General features: G+C 47.4%; 1 protein-coding gene across 1 annotated transcript; it reads right to left on the bottom strand.

The window, feature by feature from the left end:
• Positions 1 to 498: 498 nt before the first annotated feature.
• DLL4 (delta like canonical Notch ligand 4) lies at positions 499 to 11,572 on the bottom strand. Its single transcript, XM_042869145.1, has 11 exons — positions 11,320 to 11,572; positions 10,964 to 11,227; positions 10,789 to 10,846; positions 9,894 to 10,163; positions 8,833 to 8,893; positions 8,594 to 8,724; positions 7,094 to 7,263; positions 5,757 to 5,976; positions 4,603 to 5,311; positions 3,772 to 3,880; positions 499 to 2,375 (listed from the first exon to the last, which is right to left on the bottom strand). The coding sequence occupies exons 1-11, from the start codon at positions 11,371 to 11,373 to the stop codon at positions 2,370 to 2,372; spliced, it is 2,052 nt and encodes a 683-aa protein (XP_042725079.1). The 5' UTR covers positions 11,374 to 11,572; the 3' UTR covers positions 499 to 2,369.
• Between the last annotated feature and the right edge of the window lie 1,413 nt (positions 11,573 to 12,985).

Raw genomic sequence — 12,985 nt, 5'->3', positions numbered from 1 at the left:
TTAGTAAAAATATTTGCAGAAAAGGAGTTAAAAAAAAAAAAATTAATCTTGCTCTATGAACCTAAAGCCAGTACCCTGAAACGGGATCAAATCTGTATCTTCCACGTCATAAGTTGTCAAGGAGGGAAACATTAACAGAAGTAGCTTTCCTGACTGTTCAATCCCACTCTATGGCAAGATAATATATGTATATATATAAATATAATAACATATATATTTAAATTGTATATGTTTATGACTTCAATATCACAAATCATGGTATAAATAATGTGTCTTTCAGATGCATACTACTCAGCTGAACAGCTCTGTTGATCGATGGATATAAAAGGTGCCTACAGCAGCTGGTGTGCAAAATGAAATGTGGGACTGCCTATGAGGAATGGGTGGACAAGCTCCATGGGTGGATTTATGGGGCTGCAGGTAACTTTGGCTGCCACAAAAATCATGGAACCTGAAGCGTAGAAGGACAAACCACAATGAACTCCGTGGTAGCAGGAAAGTATTTTCATTGCTTGAAAAAAAAAAAAAATAAAATTCAAACTTTGTCATCACATTAAAAACATTACATGAGAAGTAATAAACATATTTACACTTCTGTTTTGATTATAAATATACATTATATACAAAATAATGTTATAAAACGTAGAAAGTTCAGTGCTTCTGATTTTTTTTTTAAATTACTGAAATACTAGTCTTCAAAATAAACTACAAACAGATGAACTAAAACCCATATTATTGATTTCTGAAGGTCATCTTCCAAACGGTCCTACACGGTCAGAGCAGAAGGTCAGTAGTGGACATTACAAAGGGGTCTTGTCTGCACAGTTCAAGGCAGTAGGTGGGCTAGTCCAACAGGACTTACAAGGGCAGAGATGTCACTGTCCAAGAGAAGGGATGATGCAGGTTTCTTCAAAGAGACTTTGTTTCTTCCTTCCTCGTTCTGCCCCACCGCACAGTCTCATGTCATTACTATCACAGCACTTTCCTCTGGGATGTCCAATATTATTGCTGTCAATGCTTAATAAGAGTTTCTGCAGGCCTCTGCTGTCCAGGGCAGTGTTCCCCTTCCCCGTGCAGCGGCGGGCAGGTGTAAAAGAAACAGGACAAGCCTAGAACCTTCTGACTCTGTTCTCCACCTGTCTTGGTGGAGGGCATCTCAGTGGGTGCTTTGATATTGGGCACTTGGAACCAGGATGAAGGACAGAATCGGCAATTTGCAACCCGATGGAGAAATAGGGGGATGACACTGCTGCTTCTCCTTTGGAAATTAACAGCAGCAACTTTGAGACCATTTGCAGAAGAAGGTGGCACCTAAGTCAGAAACACAACGTAAACCCCCAAATCTGTGTCATTATAAGGGGGCTGAGGGAGAGAATGAGGAAGGGAAAAGAGAATGTCTATTCACAATCGCTGGTAGTGCAAAAGGCGTGAGAATGGCTGAGACGGTTCAGCACATACAAGGTTCTAGGAGCCGACTGATTTTAAATGCAGATGTAAGGCTTCAAACAGGATTGGGATCATGTCTCTCCTCATTATCAATGGGAAACAGGCAGTAGACATTCCTTCTCACCACATCTTTCCCTTCTCAAATGCTTAAATCCAGGAAAATCCTGTCCCATGTTGTGGCTTGGGTCAATCAGTTCTCCAAAGCATCACCAAATGCAATGACATGTAAAGTCAGTCCCCCTCTTTCCTTCCTCCTCTTGCCCCTTGAATTGTCTCCAGTACATGCAGCAGGAGAGAGGAGATGCAAGTGGACGTGTAGCAGGAAGTGTCAATCACCCCTGCCCAATACTGCTCAGGTAACTGCAAGAAGAGCAGTCGAGTCTCTGTTTGGGCTCATTAGATTCTCTTGACAGATTTTAGGCACTTTTAAACCCATTAAAAAAAAAAAAAAATAAAGTGGAGACCTCATTTATACTGTATCCATTATCTGCACAGCCATGCACCTTTCTTCACACCTTCCACAGCAACATCTGTGACAGTTAAGTGCCTCCTCATCTACCAGCACCTCCCATACCAAAGTTCTGGAAAGCCACGGGTCTGGCCATGAGGAATTGGCCTCAGTATCTTTCAAAAGCAAATCAAAAGTTAACATGTTTAACCCCTCTCTCTTCCCTCTGCCTCCCTTCATGTATAGCCAGTGAGATTTGTGGCATCAAATGTCAAACAAGAGCAGTAAGAATGAATAAGTCTATTGCATCTTTCAGTAAATTCACAGTCTGTCCAGTTCCATCCTCCACCTGAGAGCAGCAAGTTGCATGTAATTACAAACAGTCCAATCCAGTTCTGAATTGTAAACAATGCAGCAGGAACGTCCATCTACTGGCATTACCAAATCTGAGGTGCAAACAGGCTGATCTTCAGTCTTATACCTGTCAGGGGATAGAAGAATTTGAGGAATGAGAAGGAAGCACAGAATACAGCAGAACTAACAAACTATAGTTATGTCAAACCAAAGTAACATCAGCCAGACATTACTGCAGTTTAGTTATCAGTATTCACTGGTTTTGCCTGCATCCTGAGAGAGAGAATAGTCAAACAACTCATCTGTATGATAAGTAGCCTTCCCTACCTGAAGTGGGGGAAGGAAAGCCTAGAATAAATCGTACAAATCTGGGTGTTTAACATAATGTCTCTGTAAATAGCATATGGTATAGCTGGATAGCTTATGTGCTTTGGAGAAAAGTTTCAGGGTCTGCCATTCTGAAATTAAAAATACTTCTGGGGGAAACCAATGTAAAATCAGCTTTTGTCAGCAAGGTCTTCAAAAGGAAGATATGGTATTTGGGTCCACTACCAGGAATGAAGCATCTAAATATCATTTATGTCTTTGAAAATCCTTTCTGTTAGTCTTAAACTTTTAATATTGTTGGTTGACTAATATTCCAGCTTGCCTTCAAGCAGAAATCTGATATCCACCCTGGCAAGGGAGACAGAATCCTGCTCATCTGACTTCACAGGTCGCTGCTATATGGCACAGCAAGCTCCTCCTTGGAGTCTCTAACTGAAACAAGCACTAATGGTGACTACGCTGAAAGGTATTGGTTTGTGATAAATTGCTTTTAACTTCTCTTTGGGCCTTTCTCTAAAGTGTCAACAATCCTTTTGGAACCAGCTGGATCTTCACTTCCTTCTTTTGTACTGTTCTCTGCCTTTTCAAAATAACATCAACATCTGGATAACTTAAGAAACAGCATTAAATTCTGTTACAGCCACGAATATGTAGCTAGAGCTTAAATGCCAAGAAGTTGAAATTTCCTTCCATGTCTTACTACAGACTTACTAAATAGCTGTTCTGCCTATCCACTAACATATTCAGTTACTTTTCATCTTCTGCTGGAAAGCTAAAGCTTTGCTTGTTGTCACTGAACACAGATTATCTATTGTAGTAATGGGGGTGAAAAAAAGAAAATGCACAGCTTTACATCAATGGGGCCATGAACTGTTTTATTTTTTTTTTTTTCCTCTGATTAAGAGGAAATAATCCTGTGATATATTGAATCTTTACAGGCTGACATTCAGTGCTTTCATCTCCCACTGACTTATCTAAACACAGAATCTCTACTTTAATAAAACCAGAGCTGTTCATTTCTTTATTTTTCCCCACATATGTTCTGTTTTCTTGGGCACTCCTGCATGCCATTGAAGAGATGAGGTGTATGCTGAGATCCCTGAAAACAGAGCATCATTCTCAGCTGCAGCTCTAAAGGATAGATTTGCCTCTTTTATTTTGTGAATTTATGTTTGTTCATTGGTGTGCTTGCTTACCTCTGTGGCTATGATGCACTCATTCCTTTCTTCTGTTATCACAAAGACGGACTGGTACATTGAATCCCTTGGAGAACATATCGCTGATATTCTACATTCCGGCTTTTCACTAAAGCAGGGCAGAGAGAAAAAGGTGTTGACTTCTGACATGCCTGACTCTGAAATGCTACCATGAATATGTAGGCGTGGAACAAGATAGCTGTGGAGGTGAGGGAGAGGAGGGCAAAGGATGAAGTTTCACATGTTCTATATGATGGCAAGACATTTTACTTTAGGGAAGTGGAAGTGAGAAATGGCTACTGTCTTGCTAGATTTCTGCCATGTCCAATTTAGTCAAGTACTCCTCAGATCCCTCAGTGCAGAGCAGCCACAAGCGGAACCCAGGCAAGACTTTCAGCATGCACATCAGAATATAGAGGAGCCAACAAATAGCTGCCCTTTTTTTTGAAGGGAGAAGTAATTTTCACTCTAATCTTTTTTTCAGTGTTTTCTAAATAAGCAAAATACTTATTTTTAATTCGCTATTTGCTGTAGTATCACTTCTCTGTGATTTACTGAGGAAGGAAACATACTTCTTACTTTCATCACTGGACCGGTCACTTCTGTTCCCCTTCACAGCATTCATGTTACCAGCATACTGCGCACAAGCTTTCAATTAATTTAGCTATGGATACTACTTGGCCGTGGCACTCATACTTCAGTTCAGAATTCCTGCCTTTGCTCTGGTTTGTTTTGTATGTTCTCTCCCTTTTTTCCCATTTTCTCATCTGCATCTAGGCCAGTGTGAAGGTGTGGGGCTTACAGAGGCTACAAGGAAGGCTAAATTCTCACCTGTGTAGTCGGAGTGGAGACTTCTCTCCTAAACACTTTTCACTTTTGTAATATTTATCTTCCTGTGTCCCTCTACTCGTCAGATCTTTTACTAGATTGTAGTCCAGTTTATGATTCTTGGGTTTGTAGTTTGACTTCTCGAGCCCACAGTCCACTTCAAGGTCTTTATTTTTATTGGTGTTTTTGAGCTGGGAAGCTGGAATGAGATTGTCCTTCTGGAAGTCAGACAGGTTATTCATTGTCTCCAAGTCCTGCTGTGGGTGCATCCTCATCTGCCTGATGACCATTGCTATCATGCAGAACAGTATGAGCAAAGCCACAAGCCCCACTCCCATAGATATAGCAATCCAGGGGACTGGTTTAGGAGGAAGTGTGATGGGCACTGAATAAACTGGTAGTTCACAACGGCTGCCCATGAAGCCAGAAGGACAGTAGCAGACAAAGTTGGCACTATAAAGTCCACTGTAGCATGTGCCTCCGTTCTCACATGGCCCAGAAGCACATTCATCTCTGGTCTTGATGTCACAGTTCCTGCCGCTATAGCCTGGCAAGCACGTGCACGTGTAGTCATTGATCAGGTCATGACAAGTTCCCCCATTGGAACACGGGTTCCTGGCACAGTCATTGATGTTAATCTCACATTTCTGACCAGAGAAGCCAGCCCGACAACGACACACACGAATCTGACCAAGGTAAAAGCAATTACCATCTGAGGAAAAAGTAAAAAAGAAATCAGTATGCAATGTGTTTCGCTCAGAAACATAAAGCTCTCCCACCCTGTAAGCAAAACTACCTCAAGAAGAGATTATTTTACAAAACAACTAACTATCTAAGGCTTCCTTCTAGCTTACTGATCACCCTTTAAAACCATGCCACTTCTAAATATATAATAATGCTGGTTTAATGTACGTAATGCTTTCCCATTCCATAATAAAGCTTATGCACTGTTTTTTTTTTTTTACATAGCAAATGCCAGTGAAAGTCCCCCGCGAGAGACCAAAATTAGGATAGATGTGGAATACAGTGAGGGAGAGGGAGGGATTAATGTATTAGAGGAAGTGTAGAGGTCAGATTGGATTTCTATCACTTCTGCACTGAAAAGCACAAACAAGTGGAGAAGCCGTGAGATTTATTTTTTTATAAGAAAGACTCACCATTTGCACATGGGTTGCTTGTGCACCTGTCTACTTTTTTTTCACAGTTTGACCCCGTGAAACCAAAAGGGCAAACACAAGTGTAGCTGGCTCCTTGTTCTTTTTCCAAGCATGTGCCTCCATTGAAGCACGGAGAATCGATACACGTCAAAGCACTGTGCTCACAGTGAGCTCCATAGTAGCCAGGGGGGCAGGCGCAGCGATAACCATTCTCCAAATCCTGCAAAACACAACATTAGGCCATTGTTATTTGATGCCACCAAATGATAGTTGTGCCTGTGTTTCTTTTTTGGTCAGCAGCAAGTGCTGTTCTGTCCCACTTCATTCACACTTGGATGTGGCAAAAATGGCATTTGCAGAGTAAATAACTGCAAGCTGGACTGTGGGGGGCAGGATTGTGAACTGGCTGTATTTGGCACATAGGAGTAATCATGCAACAGCACAAGCAGAGCAGATACAGTTGCAGGAGCCTAGAGGCATCTGGGCAAAAATAAGACTAATGCCACTACTGTCTGATGGGATCCCCAGTGTCCTAGAGCAGAATAACATATGGAAAGGGTAGATATCCTGATTGCAGCTGTGTAGGTTGGCATAAGAGCTCCTCCCCTCTTCCTCCTCCCCCCCCCCCCTTTTTTTTTTTTTTCCCCCAAAGGGGTTATTTTGCTTTGCCATGGAGAAGTCCCACCACTTAGGTTACAACAAAACTTGTCTCCTCTTTATAAGCAATATATATCCAAGGCCTTGAGAGAAGGTAATTAGGTGGTCTTGGAGCATTAGCTTTAACCAAAACATGCATCAGATTACATCTGGTATCTATAAGCTATCAGTCTCTATCAGCATGTTGGATCAGTCATTGACTGGGTCTGAAAATACACTGAAACATGAGAAAACTGAAAATACAGAACTTCATTTCACAAAAAGTGCTTCATCTGATTGCCCTTGTATCAACTGATGCTGCAGTTCCATAGCTGAAAGACATTTTCTTTTACTTGCTATTAAAATATAGACCGCACATTTCTTTGTGAACCTTGGTTTGGGAAGCTTATTTTATTTTACAGATACGCTCCCTCATGAGCCTTGGATCTTGCCAAGATCTCATAATGGCTGCCACAGAAACCTAAGGATCAGTTGACTAGTTCTAATCTAGATGATGCATCTCCTCCTGTAACAGACTTCCTCCCCTGACACATCCAGGGAAGGGTTCAGAATGGTAGTTGTGAGAGTCAGTAATGAACCTGTGTACTATCGAATTCCCATTATGTTGTTACAAAACCATTTCTGAAAAGGTATACTGGAGCTTGCTTCACACAAAGACTTTACATTTAAAATGCCCTTACTGTGCAACTACCGCCGTTCCTACAGGGATTGCTGTCACACTCGCTGATCTCATGTTCGCAGTCAACACCAGTAAAGCCAGGTTTGCATGAACATGTATAGCTGCCCTGGCCAGTGTTCATGCAAGTTGCTCCATTTTTGCATGGTCTGTGGTGAGTGCAGTAGTTCAGATCTGCAAAGATACCAGGTGTTAGAAGAAAGAGCGTTTGACAGCTGGCAAAAGACATTCATACAAAAACACCGTCAACAAAGAGTTTTAAATGAAGCCTTCAATTTTGCTACCAATACTGGAGATTCTTATCAGGTTATTATCAGTTCTAATCATGTCTGAGACTTATGAATTTTACACGTCTACTAATCGAGCTCTGAATTTTGAGAAACTTCTCTTTCTCAGTGCTTTGGTTTGCTCTCCCTTTTTTGGGGATGCAATCCCATTAGCTGTAATGATGCCAAAGTGAACAACGTACTCCAAATATTTTCTCAGAAAGACACTCTGAGGCACGACAGACACTCTGTGCACAATATGTCACATAATAGAAGAGCTAGCCCTGTCATTAAAAGGTGTGCTCCAAGGCACATTCTGGGAAGGCAGGAAGGAAACAGAAGTATTTAGGCTTGGAGATTTAAACAAACATTGGAAATATTTTATTGTTTATTTATTGTGTTCTGTTGTTATGAATGTTATTAGTTTAAACTATCTAAATACTCTGCCAAACTAGATGGTTGTTTTTATTTTCCCTTTCAATTTGAGGCAGAGGTTAAGCACACAAGTCCATATCACATAAGTAGAGAATCTTTATAAGCACTATAAATGTCCGAGTAATGGAAACACAATTGGTTAATAGGTAACTACCAACAACAAAAAAAATTTGCACCTTTACTTTTCCTGCTTAATTCAGGCTTCCCTATCTTAATCCTGTAAATGTCTTGCAAACACTTGACTTGCTCTGAGTATTTAATGATCTCAGTGCCAGCAGTGCATATATGGCCTTGAGGACATGACTGCTCAGCTGGCTACAGTTCAGTGATTCACTGGGTTGAATAGGTGGAAGTGGTCTGGTGTACCTTAAAATGGAACCTGTACTTTTCATTCTTGCTTACATGATTTTTCTCTCATGCTCCAGACTTATCACATGAGTTAACTTCCTTGTATGCAAAATAAGGAAGGCCAAATTATGGTGTTTACTGCTGCTGGAAACTGTTTAGTAAATTGTTATCGTTGTACAGGGAATACATTAAACTTAGCTTGAGAAAGCAGAAAACTTGCCCACTCACCACTCACCCAGGTGGTGTTTTTCTCTTAAAAACAAGAGCTACCAAAAAGGCTTGGTTGTTTTGAGCCGAAACTAGTACAAATAAAGAATTGGTATCTGAGACAGCCTTGGTACAAAATAACACCTCTGTATACACACCATACACAAATTTAATTCTGGATCAGATTCCTTAATTCCAGACCGAGGAATATCCAACCCAGAGCCCTAAGCACAATCCTCAGAACCAACCTTGATCACAGAAGAGGCCACCCCATCCTTCGTCACATATGCACTGCCATTGTGTTTTACAAGTCCCATGGCGGCAGCCTATGTGGGGAATGCATTCATCGCAGTAGCGGCCTTGCCAACCAGAACGACAGCTACAAGAAGAGTCAAATTAAAGCATTAATGACATGGAAAAGAGTTTAAGTTTCTATTACAAGTTGACATTTTAATTGAAATTCAGATTGCAATTGCCATCTACTCACATGCACTCTCCAGGCTTGGTGCAATATCCATTCTGTTCGGCACATCCAGACAGACAGATGGCTGTAAGGAAGACAGGAAAAAAGAGCAGAAATGTTTAGGTAAATACGTGCAGACAACAGAATACACTTGTAAAAGGGGGAACGCCAGCTTTTAAAAAATACTTTGAAAACCAGTTTTGCACTTTCAAAGCTTTGTTTTAAAAACTCTCAGTACGGGGAGTTCTGGAGCAGGAGGAAGTGAACGGGGAGAGCCAACATCTGACAAGCTGTCCCTTAGTTTTTTTTCAGTTTACACAACAAACACGAACTCTTGCAGCTCTCTCAAAAAGCAGCAAGAGGCGGCAGCCACGCTTACTCTAACAAAAGACCCAGCGGGGCCCTGAGCCCACAGCAAAGATTCCCACTATACAGTGCAACACCTGCCCCACCACTGGCAGCAGAAGTGGGGAAGCCTCTGCAGACAAGCTGCTGGCAGAATAACTTGGGATAGGTATGACTGACTCAGGGATATCAGGTCTTCTCTGCTGTTTCTTCATACGTGTAGAAGTGCAGCATGACATTGGCAGCTGCAGCAACAGCAGTGCAAAGTCCTCAGCATGCTACTTTTCATCTCCTGGCACGGAGTGGAAAGGTCAGTGTGAAAGCACAGCCCGAGCCTCCACCAGGTGCACTGCACTTAGCGGGCACAAGCAAACATGCTGCATCCAGCATGGGGCCTCCTGATGCACTTGCTGCAGGAAGACAATGCACTTTAGGCCCAGGGTACCTTCACTAAACAGCTCCCTCAGTTTGCCCCTCCTCAAAGGTCTCTTGACTTGCGTTCTTGTCTCAGGTTATGGCTTGGGTTAGCCTAGGTGAAGGTCTAAGGAAGCTGCAGCAGGTGTGCAAGACACCAGCGGGACAGGCCTGCCCAGTGCACAGGACAAGGGGCAGCACACCCCACCAAGGTGATCTCTCTAGCACTGAAGCGAGGTGGCCGAGGCCCTGCTATGCAGATGGGCTGCGGGGCCTGGAGAGCTGGCGTGGCAGACACCACCGGTAGGGCACGGAGCAGCACTTACGCTTGGTGCAGTACTCGCCGGTCCAGCCAGGCAGGCAGGTCAGGCTGCCATCCACCTCGCAGACATAGTGCCCAAAGCGGTCGTCGCGGCGCTTACAGAGGCGGGAGCAGCTCTCTCCATAGTAGTTCTCGCTGCAGACCACGCGGTAGGAGTAGCGCAGCTGGGTCAGCAGGCTGCTCTGCACATCCTGAGACCAGACCTCACCCACCGCCAGCGACCGCTGGATGGCCATCTGGCTGATGAGCCACTCCTCCGGCGGCGGCCGCGAGCCTGCGGGACAGCAAGTAGCGCATCAAGCTGCGGCCAACACCACCGCCACGTCCACCACCCACCCTGGGAACCCACGTGTGTGCTACAGGGCACGGCGCTGCCCCGGCCCCAGCGAGGAGAGACGGAGCGCGTCGGTGGGAATGGAGCGGGGTCAGCGTGCTGCTGCCCTGAAGGATGGAGGGAGCGGGGTCGGTGTGAGAGAGGACCCGTAGCCGAGAGCCCGGGCCGAGGGGGCTCCGCGTCGAGGGCTTTCAAAAGTGCTGCTGGAATATCCTTTTCCTCTCTTGTCAGAAAAACATCCCAAAGCCATTATTCCTTTCCAAAGGGCGGAATTCGAGAAAGGTGTAAAATACAGGAAAAGGCGGCCGGGGCTCTTTGGCAGCCTCGCGGCTTTCTCACCGCTGAGCTCCTTTCTTTCCCACGCCAAAAATAAACCGCAGGAAACGCAATTGTGTTGGAGATTAGGTCGGGACAGAATCAAAGCGGCCCCTGACGGGCATCGTTTGGGGACTAACTGCCGATGGTCGGATAAAGCCGGCCCCGAAATTATCGCATAAACATCTGAGCCGGGGGCGGCGGGGCCGGGCTGCCGTTAACCGTTTCGGGGCGGGGGCGCGGCGCTCACCTTGCGGCAGGTAATTGGCGGGCGCGTGCCAGGCCTGGATGATGAGCGAGAAGGTCCCCTGCGGGCAGAGAGCAAGAGCAGAGTCAGCACAGCACAGCACAGCGCGGCGCGCCCGCACCCCTCCCGCACCGCACCGCACCGCCGAGGAGCGCGCCCGCCGCCCCGCGCTGCTCACCGGCCACGTGAAGTTAAAGGGCAGCTTGATGGGGCTGTCGAACCGCTCCGTGTCGCGGATGCTAAAGGAGTTGACCCCCAGCACCGGGGTGATGATGCTGCCAAAGGTGCAGGAGCCCGGCGACACCACCGCCTGGAAGTGCTTGAGGCAGACACGGAAGAAGGTGCGGCAGTGCGGGGCGCAGGGCTCTCCGCTGGCCAGCGCCCCGCGGCTGTTGACGAACTCGTGCAGCTTCAGCTGGAAGACGCCGGAGCCGGACGCACTCTGCACAAAGGAACACAACACAGCCCCGTCACACCTCGGCCAGCACCCACTGACACCTCGCCAGCCCCTCTCGCCGTCGCTCCGACCGTTACCTGCTGCAAAAGCACTAACAGCAGCGTCAGGCCGCAGGCGCGCCGCGCTCTCATCCTCGCGCCGCTCGTTCTGTATTCCCCAAAAGCTCCGCCGAGCGCGGGCCGGAAGGTAAATCCAGGTGTGGCCGTGCCCTCGGGGCGCTAATCCTGCGCTTTATAAACTCCAGAGCCCGCGGGCTGGGAACGGGGACGCCTCGTCGGGACGGCTCCTCCTTCGGCGGGTGCCGGCAGCGCTCGGTAAATGGGAAACTTGCTTTCCTCCGAGCGGTTTATATAGTTGCCTCGCATCCTCGCGAGCTCATTATGTAAACTGTCAGTCAGCGCGCGGGCGATCCCTCCCCTTTTCCATCTTTCCTTTCTGGAAAACGGAGCCCGGTGCTGCGGAAGCCCTCGGGTCCCACACTCTAATCCCGCTGCCGGCGCTCCGCGCGGGGCCGGACAAACCCCCGGCCGCTCGGCTCTGTACCCCCACGACAACGGGAGCTCCGAGTGGCGGGGTTCGACGTGTTCCCCAAACTCGCCCCGTCCCTCCCGCCCGCGCCCCGGGGCTGCTCCTCGGGCAGAAGGCAACGGCCGGGCCGAGGCGCCCGGGGCGCCGCTCCCCGACGGCCCTGGGGCGGGGGGGGGCTCGGGGAGAGGGCCGGGGCCGGACCGCTGGCGGCGTTGTGCCGCTGCCGGCCCGCGCTCCAGCGTGCGCCAGTAAAGCCTTGGCCTGATTGTGGCGTGCGCTTATTGTTGGGTCGCGTGTCCCTCATTAAAGCCGAGCACAGAGAAGGCCTTTCATGTGGCTTTTTATTTCAGCTTGTTAAATGGATGGGAGGCCGGAGGGGGGAGGGAGAGATAAACCCTCAGCTGTATGGTAATGAGGCCTTGCCACCTTTGTGCCAGCGTCGGGCTCGCCCGGCTGCGAACCTTTCCGGCGTGGATCACCTGGGGAGCAGCCCTCGGGCTGCAGCTCTCCCAAAGGCGCTCCTGGTGCAGCGGCGATTCCACGGATCGGGCCCTTTGGGGGAGCGCGATAAGGAGGAAGTCCCAGGGTCCGGCTGGCTCGGCACCGCTCTGAACCCTCGGCCCGGCCACTCCCTGGAAGCGTTCCCGGATCGGGATGCGGGCCCTGGGGGAATAAAGGCGCGGGGTGCGGGGGTGCCCGCGGGGGCATGAGGCACGCGCCGGGAACCCTTTGTCTGGGCCCGTAACCGGGTCGGGAGGAGGAATGTGCCGCCGACGAGCTCGGAATTTTGCAGCGATCCGCCCGGCCAGATCCCGGCTTTACCAGCAGCAGCGTCAACTGTCAAAATCAAATCTGATGCTAATAGCTTCGGTACTAAATAAAATGAGAGGCCAGATAACATCAGTGCTTGATAAATGGTAATGAGTGTCTAACCTAGGGGAACAGAAGGGCTGTGGGGCTCTTTAATTCAGCATTGAAAGGCTAGCTGGGTACTGCGGGCTCTAGCAGATGTTAGTATGTGTGTGTTTTGATTTTTGACTTGTATTGGACGTTTATTAGGCTAACCAGAGCCACCCCACGCATGGCCACTCGGCCCAGGCACCATCTGGCACAAGCAGGGCGGCGCGCAAGAATAGGGCCTCGCTTCGGCGCTGGGGATCCACGGGCAGCATCTACCATATGGACCCGCAGCTAATGTAGGTTACGGAGAGGCGA

This window comes from Lagopus leucura, unplaced genomic scaffold, assembly GCF_019238085.1.
Source record: "Lagopus leucura isolate 7727_CA_CO unplaced genomic scaffold, USGS_WTPT01 Super-Scaffold_1, whole genome shotgun sequence".
In the NCBI taxonomy this organism is placed as follows: domain Eukaryota; kingdom Metazoa; phylum Chordata; class Aves; order Galliformes; family Phasianidae; genus Lagopus; species Lagopus leucura.
This window is presented reverse-complemented; position numbering and strand designations above follow the sequence as displayed.

What these genes read in the sequence shown, in the direction of transcription:
- DLL4 (XM_042869145.1), bottom strand. Translation starts at nt 11,373, where the DNA reads ATGAGAGCGCGGCGCGCCTGCGGCCTGACGCTGCTGTTAGTGCTTTTG. An exon ending in TGGCCTCTTCTGTGATCAAG is followed by an intron (nt 7,264 to 8,593) that starts GTTGGTTCTGAG and finishes GTATCTTTGCAG; the next exon opens with ATCTGAACTACTGCACTCAC. An exon ending in TCTCCACTCCGACTACACAG is followed by an intron (nt 3,881 to 4,602) that starts GTGAGAATTTAG and finishes GCCCTGCTTTAG; the next exon opens with TGAAAAGCCGGAATGTAGAA.